This window comes from Nicotiana tabacum, chromosome 22, assembly GCF_000715075.1.
Source record: "Nicotiana tabacum cultivar K326 chromosome 22, ASM71507v2, whole genome shotgun sequence".
Classification (NCBI taxonomy): Eukaryota; Viridiplantae; Streptophyta; class Magnoliopsida; order Solanales; family Solanaceae; genus Nicotiana; species Nicotiana tabacum.
The window spans coordinates 116,529,781-116,546,148 of NC_134101.1; the positions used below are offsets into that span (position 1 = coordinate 116,529,781).

Genomic DNA, 16,368 nt, shown 5'->3' on the forward strand with positions numbered 1-16,368 from the left:
GAAAAAAACTCTTAATTTTTTATAATCGTGCTTTTTTTGTATGGCTTGATTGATATTTATGTTTTAGTCATTAGAACGTTTTTCTTCTTCTGTAGTTTTGATTGATTTTTATTTTGATTATTCATTGTTGGCAAGTACCAAAAATACAGTATTTTATTAGTGTTGGTACATCTGATTAATGACTATTTTTCAGTGTTGGTACCAAAAATTCAGTATTTTTATTTTGAGGAATCAATTATTAAATTTTACATTTGAGTAATAATTTAGAATATCTATTCAATTGAAAGTTTGTTACTTTTGATACGTCCTTTGTAATATTTGACACAAGATATTTTAAACTATTTTGTCTCTTCACTTGAATTTTCTCTTATGTCAAGGAAATTTAACAGCTTATATATAACTAAAAAATTGCTCTTTGTACGGTATAATTTTATATGAAGGAGATTTATTTGAGTCCCCATTCTTTAACCTTGGTCCACCTCTAAGAATATTCGTACATCGCACGCACATAGAGACTAGTACTATATTAAAAGCACGGAGGCGCTTAGCGAAATGTCGTTCACCTTTTTTACCCTTAAGAAATAGAATTTACACTGGATAGAATAGTCATTTTATTAATTTTCTAATATTTAGGATTTTGAAATCAACTACACTTTATTTATTATAGTAGGAAATCTCAATATTTAGGACATTTAAATCAACAAAAATTTTCATTTTATAATTCAAAATACTAATATTTAGGACCAAATATAATAACTAATTTTGACGTTGAACTACGTTTTAGAAATTCAAAATTTCAATGTTTTAATATCTAACCACTAAACATTATATTTGTGTTCAAGACATTAAAGTCAAAAAATGAAGAACTGTTATCATTTTATTTGAAGAAAAGGAATTCAATATTGGTTCTTCCATTTATTTTTTTGATCCAGTACTATTGATTATTTTAAAAGTAAAGTTAGACGGGAAATCTATATTATATTAAAAGGAGAGTAGTGAAGCATGTGGTTAAGTCAAGTGGCGTATTGTAAAAATACCACTTGACACTTTTAAGACATAACCTAATTAGATATAATATAAATATTTAATGTATTTCCTTTTTTTGCTTACTAAAAAGACCAACAACTTGGCATTTGGTAATAAAGAATTTGGAAAGGGAATAATCAAAACTGATAATCTGTAATAGAATTAATGATAGTGGATTCACCTATTGTTTTTAATATGGTAGCACCTGGCACTTGGTAATAAAAAACATTGTGGAAAGATAATAATCAAAATTGACAATTTTGTAGTGTAATTAATGATATTAGAATTAATTATGAAATTCAGTCCTTTGTTAACAACAAGGTAAGGATATCAGTAGTTGATTATGTAACGACTTATGTTGGAAATAAAGCTACTTCAAAAAATAATAAATCCATGCCCACATCTCCAAACTCAAGAGAGATTGCAAGGCTTAAATAGAAAATTAAGTTGCTTGAACTTCAAGTAAAATAATATTATCCTTCTCTAATCTTGAAAAAGCAGGGTAGTTTGCAATGTGAAAAATTACTTGGCACTTTTTCAAATAAAATCTAAAAATAAGAGATATTTACTACAATAAAGATTCAGCTATATTATGGAAAGAATACATACTATGACTCTGATTTTTTAAAAAGAAAATATTCTATGGAAGAGAAAGAAATGCTCAAGTTTGAGTAGATAATTAAAAGATAAAGTTAATCTTATCAGATATATATTTCCAACAAATCTTAGTACAAAAAAAAAGTAAAAAGAACTAAATTGAGATATATTGACTTTTTATACTTTGGACTAAGTTAAGAAAAAGTAAATGAATATACTTAAAATAATAATCTGATGATTTTAAAAATTCAACAATAAGCAACAGAAAAAATCTTAAATAAAATACAAATATATATATTTATAAAATAAAAAAATCTATATTTATATTATTTAAAAGAGAATAGTATATAATAGGATTAAGCCAAGTGGCACTTTAAAAATAAGACACATACCAAAATTAAGACAATTAATAAGAATAAGGACAAAGCTAATAAGAATCATAATAAAAAGTTTGAGCAGATAATTGAAAAATAAAGTTAATCTCATCAGATATCCATTTTCAACAAATCATAGTAGGAAATTTTTTTTATAAAAAGACGTAAATTGAGATAAATGTGTCTATTTATATTTTAAACTAAGTTTAAAAATAAAATAAAGTAAGTAAATATACTTAAAATATTAATATGATGGCTTTGCAAATTGATAAATTGTGCGCATCAGAATAAGCTCCTAATTATATTTTATAAAGTAAAAAAAATAATAATAAGTAAATATCATATCTTACTAATATTGATAAATCGAGAACACTAATATACGATACATAAAGAAATATTTCTTAGATAACTTACAAAAGAAGATAAATTAAGTTTTTGATCTATATGGATAAAATTATCGAATTTGAATGTGAATTTCACTGAATTTGAATTAAGTTTTATGTGACTTTAATTGAAAGATAATTCTTTTTGAACGGTTATTAGATAACAAACATATTATATTGAGAAAAAGTCATAAAGGATAATTGATCTTATCAGTCCAAAACTTCAATATTAACAATTACTTTTCTTACTTTTTTTCATGTAGGTGGAACATATTTTTAGCTATTATTCGAAAGAATTTGTAGATCAAGTGTGGGCTCTATGTAGAATGGATCAATTGAGTAGCCTATTTGTATTTGGTGAATTGACTTCTTAAATTGTACTCCTATAAGTTAAGACTATAGGGAAGAATTGGTCGACTGCTTTACATATGAATACAATATTTTACTGATTTTACTTTTGGATGAGGTTGTTGTGAATTTAAATAATTATCTCGGTATTTTAAGACCTTGAAAAGCGCTATCAATAAATCCTCGACTTGCGTGCGCAGTCCGTATAGTTTTCCGGAAGGTTCATAAGTGAAAAATGGATTAAATTGTGAACTAGAGCTTTAAAACTCAACTGAGTTGACTTCGGTCAACATTTTGAGCATACAAACCCAGATAAAAGTTTTGACCATTCCGGTAGTTCGGTATCGTGATTTGGGACTTGGTCATATGCCCGAAATCGAATTTGGAGGTCCCTAGATCAAATTATCGCCATTTAACGGAATCTAGAAATCTAATGTTAAAGATTTCTTAATTTGACCGGAGATTTGACTTTTTGATATCGGGGTCAGAATCCAGTTCTGAAAATTTTCATAGCTTTGTTATGTCATTTATGACTTATGTGCAAAATTTGAAGTCAATTGGACTTGATTTGATAGGTTTTTGCATCGAATATAGAAGTTGGACGTTCTTAGTTTTATTAGGCTTGAATTAGGGTGTGATTCACGGTTTTAGCATTATTTGATGCGATTTGAGGTTTCGACTAAGTCCGTATCATGTTTTAGGACTTGTTGGTATATTTTGTTGAAGTCACGGGGGCCTCGGGTGGATTTCGGAAGGTTAACGAATATAAAAAGGCTGCTGAATTTTCTTTTACAATATGTGAACAGTACCCGTGAATAGTAACGTGAACATTTCCCTGTGAACAGTACCACGTGAACAGTACCCGAACTTTTTCTAGACAGAATGTTAAGTTCTGGTCCCATTTTCCATTTTTACCAAATTGGAGCTTGGGGAGAGGCGATTTTCGGGAGATTTTCAGAGAAAACAACGGGATAAGTGTTCTTAACTTAATTTTGGTTAGATTACCCGAATCTATTCGTAGTTTTGGCATTTAATTGGTGATTTTAGTTGGGAAAATTTTGAAAACCCTCTTGATTTAATTTGAAGATTTGAGGGTCGAGTTGATGTCGGATTTTGGTAAAATTGGTATGGTTGGACTCGTGGTTGGATGATGTTTCATATTCCATAATTTTTGTCGGGTTCCGAGACGTGGGCCCCACGGGCAAATTTTTAGTGCAATTTAGATTTTTAATGAAAAATGTAGAATTTCATATGGAATTAATTCCTATAATTTTTATTGACTGAATCGAATTGTTTATGACTAGATTTGAGAATTTCAGGCACAAATTCACGAGGCAAAGACTTGTTGGAATTTTGAATTGGTTGCAAAGTGAGGTAAGTGTTTGGTCTAACCTTAGCTTGAGGGATTGGGAATTGTGTCCTATTTGTTATGTGCTATTTGTTGAGTACGACGTATAGGCATGGTGACGAGTATCTATACGTTGGTGTCAAGCATGCCCGTGAGTCTTATACTTTCATTAATGTGACTCCATTTTGTATTGTATATGCTCTATATGATAATTTTTATTGAGGAATATGACTTGTAGAAGTAGTATTGTTGAACATTGTAGAATATTGACTCAAGTTAAGAATTGAATTGTTGAACATTGTAGAGCATTGACTCAAGTTGTGAATTGAGTTCTTAAGTAAACGTGAAAGAAGAAAGGAGAGACAGAGAACCATGATATTGTCTCCCTTGCCGGGATGTTATTGTTTTGATGTTGTTTCCCTTGGCGGGATTTGATTGTTGTACTATTATTCCCTTCCCGAGATTTTATTGTGATTTCATTTATTTCCTTACCCTTATTCCTTGTGATTGTTGTTTGGGTGAGGAAGAGTGTTAAAGCACGAAGGGTGATGCCATGTATGATTTGGTGAGGAAGAGTGTTAAAGCACGAAGGGTGATGTCGTGTATGATTTTGTGAGGAAAAGTGTAAAGCACGAAAGGTGATGCCGTACCGCACGATGTACAATTTCGTGCCGATTATATTGATTTTATGGTGAGGAAGAGAGTAAAAGCACGAATGGTGATGCCGTGTAGTTTATATTGATTCTTATGGTGAGGACGAGAGTAAAAGCACGAAGGGTGATGCCGTGCACTTGTCCTTGATTTTTCCTAATTCTAATTGAGTTATGTTGTCTTTTACGTTTATTTACTGATTTTCTGTTGTTACTTGATTTTATTTCGATGTTATAGATTTTCTTACCCTTATTTCTTGTAATTGTTGCTTGGGTTAGGAAGAGTGTAAACCACGAAGGGTGATGCCGTGTATTGTTTTGGTGAGAGAGTGTTAAAGCACGAAGGGTAATGCCGTGCACTTTCTGTTTGATGTGTTTACTTGTTATTAACATTTCAAGTGTATCAATTGTTTAGATCCCTTTACTGTTGTGATCCTTTGTGTTGGAATCCATAGTGTTTACAATGCCCCGCCTTATTTTTTTATATGTTCAATACTTCAAATTTCAGAATTTGTTACATTTTTTACTCAATTGATTTCTCAATTAAATTTTTCTTAAACCGTTTGAGGTTGTACTTTACTTAAAAAGAAATTTCGACTATGTTTTGATTTATTGATTTCTCGTATTAAAGGTAATGATTCATTCAATATTGTACTTTAATTGAAAAGGGTATTTTCTTTATCAAATGATTTCTAAAAATAACTTCATCTTTTCTTGTTGGTTTCCTAATTGTGTTGGAAGCTGTACTCTACTTTATGTTGAGTGAATGAGGCTCTTTGAACATTCTTAATTGTATTGGGTTATGGAACCTATGAACTGAGTAACATGAGGATATTGTTGTGCAATATGAGGTAGAAATATGTGGGTACAAGGTGCCGGGAAAAATATTATGGTTTTATTTAATGACATGTGAGTTGTCCGTGTGATTGTGATATAAATATGGGCACGAGGTGACGTGAAAATATGAAAGTGGGCGGAGACCTATATTATTTATGATTATGAAATGAGGCGTCACAAGGTGACCTTTACTCGAAAGAATTATATTCGAAAGATGCTTATTTGAAAGATATTTATTTAAAGGAAATATATTCATTGAAAAGCATATTATCTTAGAGATTTATATTTGAAGGACTTGATTAATTGATTGCACTTGTATCTTTTATTTGTTGAGAAACATTTACGGTGATCTTGTTGCCTGCTATCTATATCACTGGTTGATCAGTGTTGCCATCATTGTTATCTGCTTCATATTATTTTTGTACGCTATATTGCACAGGTTTATTTGGTAGTCTGGTCCTAGCATCGTCACTACTTCGCCAAGGTTAGGCTAGGCACTTACCAGCACATGGGGTCGGTTGTGCCGATACTACACCCTGCACTCTTTTGTGCAGATCCCAGTGCTGTAGACTTCGGACCGCAGTGAGATTGTTGTTTCTTGTTCATCAGGCGACTCGAGGTAGTCCTGCAGGCGTCCTCAGACCTTGGCGTCTCCTTCTATCTATTATTCCTGTTTCCTTTATGTATTTCCAGAGACAGTGTTGTATTTATTTCTTTCAGACCTTTATTTGTAGTACTCCTAGACAGTATGTGAAGTTGTGACACCAGTCTTGGGTAGATTTGTATGGATTGGTATTAGCAGTACTATTAAAACTTTAAAAATGCAACCTTCCGCTTATTCAATTCTGTTGTTATCTAATTGTTGACTCTTGACTGTTATCAGATTAAAAATGGAAACAAGGTAGATAGTTCAGTTGGTTGGCTTGCCTAGCTTTCACTAGTAGGCGCCATCATGACTCCCGAGGGCGGGAAATTCGGGTCATGACAGTTATATTATATAAGTAACATAAAGTTGAACTTTTCTAATATGAAAGAAGCTTCTGGAATAATGAAATTTTACTAATTATAGTTGAAGTTTTCTTGAAGAAGCAATTAAATTTTATATGCGTTTGACTTAACTTGAGAAGGATGGACTTTAAAAGCGCAATTAAAGTTAAGAAACATGTAAGGACATATGCTATTATAATAACTTTTAGGATAAATATTTCTTAGAAATATTTTAGGTATTGAAATATTTAATAAAGATAATAAATTACGGTGAGAAATTTTCAAGCACAAAATAATGGACAATATATTTGGAGAATCAACAAGGAGGTTGGAGAAATGTACTTAAAATTCTGAGATTTTTAATTATATAGTATCCAAGATGTAGATTTTTTTTGTTGAAGTAAATATCAAATTTATGGAACTTCAACGAAGAAGACAATAGATTGTTTATAATATAAATTATTTAATTATATATTTGAGTTTTATCCGAAAATTATTCATAACTATGGTTCAGTTGTTTTAACACTCAGATAGATTTTCTTATTGAGTATGTTGCAATAAGAAATAAGATGATATTTGAAAAAGTCGAATCAAAATTTAGTATACTTTTATTCTTTTATATTTTTCGCACATCGTACGGGTTCTAATACTAGTTAACTTTAAAATAAGTCAATATACAATTAATATGAAGAATTAATTTCTACTCCTTCTGTCTCAAATTATTTATCATAATGTCTAAAAATAGATGTTTCAATTATTTATCATTTTAGAAGTTTAAGATAAAATTAATTTTTTTTCATTTTATCCTTAGTAGTAATTATTCTTGAAGATGGAGATGGCACATAAATAAAGTAAACATTCAATGAAAAGAGATTATATTAAAGACATAAATAAGGGTAAATAATCAAAAATTCATTCTAATTAATATTGTCTTTAAAGACGTGTAAAAGAGAAATACGATAAATAATTTAAGACAAAGAAAATATTTATTAGTAATCAAGACTCAAGAGCCTTTAAATGTAGAAAGATGATGAATTATTATTGTTGTGAAACATTTAGTTTAACAACAAAAACGTAACTCCAACCAAATAAATAATTGGTGACATCTCATCAGTTGGTAAATGTTACAATTTACGGATTATTAGTACAAATGTTGCATTAATGAATAAAGTCACAAAGTTTACTTGCAAAATTAGTTAAGTTTGGTTGGTGGAATAGTATTTTCTAAAAGTTGAAGCCAGCAAATTGTATTGGTATTTGTCCTAAAAAAAATAGAGAAAAAAAAAATTTAACTCATAAAATTAAAACGCTATATTAAAATTATTCAAAGTTGCAAGTCGATCTATATTGTTCTAAATACAAGAGGAATAAAAACAAATAACATTGGATCTTTGATTAATATTAATTATTATGTATATATTGTTTTCGTCAACAACTAAAAAATATACATGAATCTATATAAATATATATCTATCTTTTTTAATAATAAAAATGTATTATGTAAATTGAAATAGAGGAAATAATATTTATATAATTTTTTAAATATTTAACACTCACTGATTATATATATACACGCGCAAAGCGCGTACCCTAAAGCTAGTTAAACATAATAATATGAACTCTTTTTTTATTTTTCGTATTTTCAATTTGAGTTCTAACATGAATAGGATGAAGTTCATGTTAGGTACTTGGGCAAATATAATTCATATTTCTAAGATAATGAAGAGTTGCATTATATTTAAGCACAAGTCAACATATTATATACTCTGAGCTACTAAAACAAATGCATGACTCGTACATTGAAGTTATAATAAAGCATTAGATTACTTTTGTGTGGCATAGTTTCTTCCCCTATTAAGTTGACTAAATAGGATCAGTATTAATTATTTTCCATAGTTTATATTTTTTAAAATTATATTCAATAATTCAATTATACGGTTTAATAGTATTTGTGTAATTTTAAAAAATTTATACTCATCAATATAGAGTATTCGTGCAGCGCGCGTATCCTAAAACTAGTACTCCTAATAGTGCAGTTGCATCTCTTTCACTTCTTGCCAATTTCATATTCAATTCTAACTTCTTACTTATTACTTCAATTTATATGTTTTGTATTAATAACCCACAAAATACTTCATAATTCTATTAGTATTTTTTTTCTTCATCTCATATGTCTCCGTCTATGCGCATTTGTGTGACTCTGATTGGTCCGGAGTTTCTCTAGGACAATAAGTTCCATATCAGATATGTATCTGTTTTTCTCTTCTTCTTTTTTTATCTTTAAAATTAATGTAGATTTCAATAAAATTCAAATGTACGTATCATATTTATTCTAAGTCTAAAATCCCCATAATTCATCTTTTGAAGGAGGGAAATTAATCTACATAGGTGGTCTTACAGTTTTTTTACATTGTCATATCAAATTGAGCTCCAATCCAAAGTGCTGAAAGAACAATGAGGAATAAACTTAATTACGGTAATAGAGAAGTTTGAAAGCACCACTTTCAGAACCAACAATTTAAGGCATACGATAACAAGGCTCTATTAATTGTCTTCTGATGTCAAGTTCATTTTACCACCTTCTGTTGTTGTGGAAAGTTTCTCTTTGAAGCCTCAGTTGTTACTTTTCAGTGCCATTATTTACTTTTCCCAGCCAACTTTATTTTGATTGAAAGAAAAAAAAACTATAAGTAAAAAGGGGAATGTTCTGAATAGGTTCCAAAAACTCAACATAATTTGTTAATGAGAAACTACATTAAAGTTTAACCTTTTATGGAACATATACAGATCAAGAACATTATTTATAAGGAAGTATTAAGAGAAACGGGTAATTAACTTCATTATACTATTCCCTTCCGTCAGTGCGATGGTAATTTTTCTTGGTTATGGTTTGGAAATCCTTGGCCATTTTTCTTTTTTGCTTTATAGGATTAATTAATTAATTTTTTGTTGCACTAGGTATTTTAAAAAATTATTACAAACCAACATAAAATTTATTTATTTTTTGTATCTTGCAATATATTTAACATTTTAATTTGTATTCTCTTATATGAACTAATTTTTGCACACTTGAAGAAAGGGAAGTAAAAGGGTAGTAAATTTTTATCTTAGTTGAAATGTGGATAGAAGGCAACTGCGCACTCCTACAGTATATAGGAAAGTAAATTTTTATTTAGGGAAAAAGGAAAAAAAGATTAATTTGCTTGCAAGCAACGCCTAAACCTAGGAAAAATAGTTTCTAAATTTCCTTCCAATTAGGGTGTATAAATGTGCCTCATGAGATGGTCTTTCGGCTGCCAAACAAATTTCTCTTTCAGTTTTTAATATAGTGTTCTTAATAGAGTTTGACAGTTGTTGTTGTTGAGAGTGCATTTCAGTTAGCGATGGATTTAGAAGCATTGTTTCTAAACAATTTTGCCATAGAGAAGAAGCCAAATATTTTTAAGTTGATTAAAGCAGCCATACACGTTGGTACATGGAAGTACCCTACAAAGTTTAAGAAGCACAAGGATGAAATACTGATGATGTTGCTGAATCCAGAAAAACCAGGGATCAGTGATGAAATCGACAGTGCTAGTGATGAAGAAGAAGATGAAGTTATCGACAGTGCTAGTGATGAAGAAATCGATATTGGTGATGGTGATGAGTTCTCTGTTGATGATACTGAGAAGAGTTGTTCTAGGTTTCAAGAAACAGGCCATATTCTTGGGCGACAAGGGAACTACAACGTCTGTAAGACCAAATCTACTGTGTTGAAAGTAAAACTAAGTTTAAAGAAGACTCGGGACATTGACGACAAGCTTCAACACATGCATGTTGATAGTGATAAAGAAAAGAAGACAGAAGCAGAAAAGTGTTGGTCCGACAGTACCGAAAGCAAGAACATGAGTTGTGTCACGGGATCGGCACCCAAGAATTCTCCTGGATGTTTAAGGAAGATGAACGAGGATATCAACCGCGTAGATGAAAGCCAAGATTGTTCCTCACAGAAGATCAAAAGGAGGCTTGAGGGAGGAGGGCAGTTACAGAAACAGAGAAACTGCAGTGCTATTACAAGACCAAATCAGAAAACAACACAAAGCTCTACAGTTGGAAGACCAACGCAAAAACCAGCCCTAAGATCCACAGTTGGAAGACCAAATCAGAAAACAACACAAAGCTCTACAGTTGCAAGACCAACGCAAAAACCAGCACAAAGCTCTACAGTTGAAATGGAAAAAACAACACACAGCTCTGCAGTTGCAAGACCAATGCAAAAACCAGCACAAAGCTCTACAGTTGCGACACCAATGCAAAAACCAACACAATCCGGAATGAAATTTGAATCAAGTAAAAGAAAATTTGAGGAAAGGGTTGCTGAGCAAAAAAATGCCAAGAGAAGGATCATAATGGTGGACTTTCATGATATGCCTAAACCAGCCAAAGATCCTTCTGCTCCCAAACGCTGCTGGGATAGTAGGAGGAGGTTTTGAGATTCTGATTCCATTTGTTGTAAATTCCACGAGAATATTAGTTTTTTCCTTTTTGACATGTAATTCTAGAGAGTATCATCACTCAGGTTCATTTTTTATTGATGATCTTTTATTCTGAAATAGAAAAGATCCAATCATAAAAAAGAAATATATATATATATATGTGTGTGTGTGTGTGTGTGTGTGCCTTTATGTGGTTCCTCATGTGTATTTTGCCTCCAAAGAGGTCTTCTCCTACTTTTCTGCCTCTTTCATTTGTATCAATACTTTAATTACTTTGCCTTTTAAAATATCATTCTGTATTGACAACTTAGAGTTGCTTTATTGTCTTTAAACTCTTAATTGAGCTCTTGTTTTCCCGTTGTCCTTGCAAAGGGTGTATGCAGCTATTAGAATGGAAAATGTAGTCTTTGGTCTAACTATCTTCATACCTATTTAAGATTTGATAAAAATTCATGTAGTTGCAATTACAGGGTGAGGTTGACAACCCTTCAAAATTTAGCATCTGTATGCATTGGTTTTTTAATTACTGTTGTATTTAGTATTTAAACAACGAAAGTAGATTTCATACCTCCGAAAGCAGATTGGTTTCCAGCTTGGCAAATATTAAAAGCTCAAGGAGATGTTTAACATGCATAATCATTTGGGAAAGTTTAGATTACATTTTCAATTACTAGTTGCATTTAATCTAGTTTATATAGCATCAATGTTAATCATAAGTACTTGTTGAAGATGCCTTCAAGTTAATAGTATAGTTGTTCCCTTTAGGTCTGAGCCATGAGATGGAACAACAACAACAACAACAAAACCCAGTAGTTTCCTGGAAACTACTGGGTTTGTTGTTGTTGTTCCGTCAATGCAGAACCAAGGAGAAGGCCTCCTAAGAAAAACACAGAAACTTCACATGCAGCGCAGTATATTTCCAAACTGTAGGGCAACATTGGTCTCCTAATTGTGCAACACTAACCGTAGAAAAATAAAACTGCACTTTCAAGATGTCCGAGAAAAAGAGCTCCTTAAACATGTACTTTAACATATATCTCAAATTTATTGGGGCCAAAACAAGTGAACAACATGGAATACAAAACTTTGTAGAATCCCCAACTCTAGTAAATAGATCTTATCAAGCACATTATGGAGATACAATAGTGACTTGAGGAATAATATGTATGATGTAACTTTTCCAATTTAGATTTGAGTGAACCTTCCTGCATTAAGCCACAAATCAAGATAATTAAATATCAGATTCCAACGAAAGAGCAATAACAAATGGTTTACTAGTACTAGACATACCAACTGATTTGTAGGTTCTACATCTGTTAAATGACAGTTTGCAGGGTTCATAGAAGTACATTTTAGACATTTTTGTTAAATATATTTTGTTACCGTAAGTGAAGTAACACTACCAAAAATGAACTTATTTTGGATCAACCGATTAAGGATATGTATTCCGGACCATTATAGTCGTTTATTGCAAGTAAGTAGAGCAAAAATGCTGTGTTATGTTTGTAACCTAAAGAATACTCGGACAATCCAAACTGCAAGCATGGCTCTGACAGTTGTTCTCCATTGAGAAGTTGCTACTATTAGTAGTATATTACTGCCATTTTGAAGAAGCATTGTTTTTTCGCCATAAGATCAATATCATTCAACTAAGTCAAGCTAGTCGAGCTGCATGATTACTAAAACATCAGGAGAGTCAACGAACGGATTTTACTTCCACTGCAGAAAATCCAAGAAAACTGACCTATATAAGCAACAAAAAGCAAGAAAGTAAAGGGTCTTTCTAATCTGTAACTAGTAACTATCACATTCTTTTTTATAGCCGTATGTTCACAAACTCAATCAGCTCTAAGTTTAATTTTGATTTAGAAAGACTTTATAGTTGCAGGAGACGAGATGTCTGAAAGTAGAATGGTTCATCTCAGGTTAGAAATGAGAAAAGTAATACGCAAGGGTGATTTTGCTACTAAACTTACCGTCTGATTATTAACAAGCAAATGCAGAGGCTAGACACTTCTGATTCAACATAGCAAGGCCTTTTACGTCAAGAACTAGAATGCTGCTGTTGATCTCCTAATACCTGTACGTATGGCAATGGTAAGAAGTGAATTAGAGGACAAAAATGAAGCATTTTCAATATACAATCACTAAGCATCTATGTTTATAAGAGCTGCACTCCACAATATCAATATGCTAAAGCTGTCTGTAAGTACAGAAAAAAAAGATCCAAATCTCATTCTTCAATCTGGTCATGTAAATCTTGTTTTAGCTTTCAACCGTTGACATTTTTAAGTCGCAAGGAGGATTGGTGAATAAATAAAAAAGGGAAAGTCATGTATAAGAAAACAGAAGTATTGGAACAAACAAAGCAGCTTCCCATTATAGATGTAAGAAAGGCAAAATCTTCTTAACTTAAACTGTTTTTGAAATTCACCACACACAAGCAAGCAGACAGAGGGACATTCATATATATAGCAGGATATTCATGGAAACTTAAAATTAAAGCAAAATGAAACAGATTTTACCAACTTCAGAGACTAACAACTCAACACTTCACATATGGTCATTGTTCAAGATAATGAGATTTACACCAATGACCCTAATATCCCATCACATTCTCCCAAACAAACCCAAGCTCTACAATTTGCTAATTTGGACTTTGTCCAAATTGACTTATTAATGAATATATACCTAGTTTATACTGCAAAAAATTGAATAAGTAGAACAAGTTACAATAGCGCAGTCGCCAGTCAGTTTAAATACTACAGTTGCAGCACCATGTTACCGAAAGTTAACATCAAAACAGCTACCACTTCAACTTGCAACGGGTTTAAGTAAAATAACAATCTACATCAACCCAGCCCAACGAATAATAGTGTCCATTAAGAAAATCAAATTTTGATTAACAGACCAAAATAAAGTTCAATTTCAGAATGGTGGTGCTAAGAAATGAAAAATTTAGTCACTATTGAATTAAGAGTACCTCTAATATTAGGCACTTCAGAGTAATGGGGTTCCATATTCCTACATAAGAATTTCTTTTTGGTTTATTTCCCATATATTGCATTACATAATTATCAAGTCCTAGTAGTTCTTTCTCACAGTACGTGGGGATCTAAATGATTTTATAGCTACCCTAAATAACAATATACAAGGCAAGAACTAGCAATCTAGATGTCAAGTATTGAAATTTTAGGCAAAAAAGTAAAAATAAAAAGGGAGACTTTTATGAAAGACCTGCCTCTGAAGTATCACTACGACACGCCCAAAAACAAATAGTTCTCCGATTTTAAATTATTTGCAAAATTCACACCAATTCGTATGAGAAGCACCTTTGATTGAAACAAAATGAACTACAGATTTCATTAATAAGATGCTAATAAACCAGAGGTTTTACATATAGTTTGACTGAATAAGTCATTTGATTTACATCACTAACCCTAACATCCAACAAAAGGCAGAAAACCAAAACCCTAAATCAGAGAACACGAATTCACCATAACCATAAGCACAACAAAGCATCTTCCTAAGCCCTTTCTCCACGAATCCTCCTAGCGAGCTGAATGTCCTTTGGCATTATGGTGACCCTCTTAGCGTGAATGGCGCAGAGATTGGTGTCTTCGAAGAGCCCAACTAGGTAAGCTTCGGCTGCCTCTTGAAGAGCAGCAACAGCACTGCTCTGGAACCTCAGATCTGTCTTGAAATCCTGAGCTATTTCCCTCACCAGCCTCTGAAATGGCAGCTTCCTTATCAACAACTCAGTAGATTTCTGGTACTTCCTGATTTCCCTGAGAGCCACAGTTCCTGGGCGGAAACGGTGAGGCTTCTTCACACCTCCGGTAGCCGGAGCTGACTTTCTCGCAGCCTTGGTAGCTAGCTGCTTCCTTGGAGCCTTTCCACCAGTGGATTTGCGAGCAGTTTGCTTGGTACGAGCCATTTCAAATGTATGATAACAATATGAAAGACTTTGCAGATCCGGAAATGCTTTGATTGTTCAATAGTAGTGGTGAATTTGAGAGATGTGTAACGGGGAAGTTATATAGGAGGGAAATGGGGCGGGAATTTTGGAAAATTTTGAAACTTTTTGGCGTTGAGGGGATTGAGAGTGAATGAAGACAGTTGATTGGTTGAGATTTTGCGTCAACGGTGGAGATTGGAGAAGAGGTGATAGCTCGGGTAGTAATCTATGTTGTAACTAAGAAATCTAGACCTCAAATAATAGTACAGAAATGTATATCTATTAGAAACACTAGTTAACATCCTATACAATTAAAATATTTATTTTATCCTATATACTTACTTTACAAACTTATTTTACCCTGTATAAGTGTATCCACATCTTTCCCCTCCCTTCAAGAACGCAGAGACACTGTTTTCGATAGACCCACAGCTTAGGAAAGGTAAAAGGAAAGGCAACAACAAGCACACTAATCAGAAAGTCGAAGAAAAAAAAATACAAAACTAACACTAGGTACTGCAATCACCAAGTTGAAACGAAAGCAACAAGTAATAATCGAAGTCAAGGAATACGAAAATACACAAATGACACTAAGTCATGCATTAAAGTTACTGTTATAGACAAGGACAACGCTACACTATTGTTTGCAATAAATTTTCAAGATATGAAAAATAAAATACAATCACAAAATAAGAGAAAATATTTTTACTAATCAATTGTGAGTACAATTCTGTTTCCTTGATCTCTAGCTTCTTGAACTATTTAATTGTCAAGAAGTATCCGGCCATATTTTGATCTCTTTGTGAATATCCCAAGAGGTTATGAAATTTTTGAGACGCCTCTTCAAGAGAATATATATCCCTTTATATAGGTGTGAGTAGGGTTTAGGGTAGAATAACCTCCAAGCAACCCTAATATCTTGAATTTAAAATTTTGCTTGATCCGCTAAAATTTTCTACTTCAAGTTATGGCATGGTGCAGACTTTTCGAACCTTGAAGACATGTCTTGGAGTATCCGTGACCCGGAAGACGATGCACGATTTTTGTTGGCCTTCCATGTAATCCAAATCGTTGCTGGCACATGTGGCTTGCCTTTACTTTCTTCAAATGTAGCTTGAGTAAAAAGAAAATATATTCTTCAAGTCGTGTATGATTACTCGACAAATATCCTTATTATCCAAATAGTAGGCTTTAAATAATATCTAGCAAGAGGCATCATATTCCAAAGTTTAGTGCCTAAATTTGACTAAAACAAAAGACTTGCATGAATTTTGTGTTACTGTATAAGGTCATACAATAATGCTTTTTGCAAATAAGTCCAAAGAGCCACAAAAACAGTGTAGGATATTCCACGTAGACAATGAGACTTTAATTCCCCAATTGTA

General features: G+C 32.1%; 1 protein-coding gene across 1 annotated transcript; it reads right to left on the bottom strand.

The window, feature by feature from the left end:
* Nucleotides 1-14,345: 14,345 nt before the first annotated feature.
* LOC107824614 (histone H3.2) lies at nt 14,346-15,144 on the bottom strand. Its single transcript, XM_016651419.2, has one exon. It carries the CDS (start codon nt 14,960-14,962, stop codon nt 14,552-14,554), a length of 411 nt encoding a protein of 136 aa, XP_016506905.1. The 5' UTR covers nt 14,963-15,144; the 3' UTR covers nt 14,346-14,551.
* Between the last annotated feature and the right edge of the window lie 1,224 nt (nt 15,145-16,368).

Bases quoted from the DNA above. Each gene is read 5' to 3' on its own strand.
- LOC107824614 (XM_016651419.2), bottom strand. From the start codon at position 14,962: ATGGCTCGTACCAAGCAAACTGCTCGCAAATCCACTGGTGGAAAGGCT.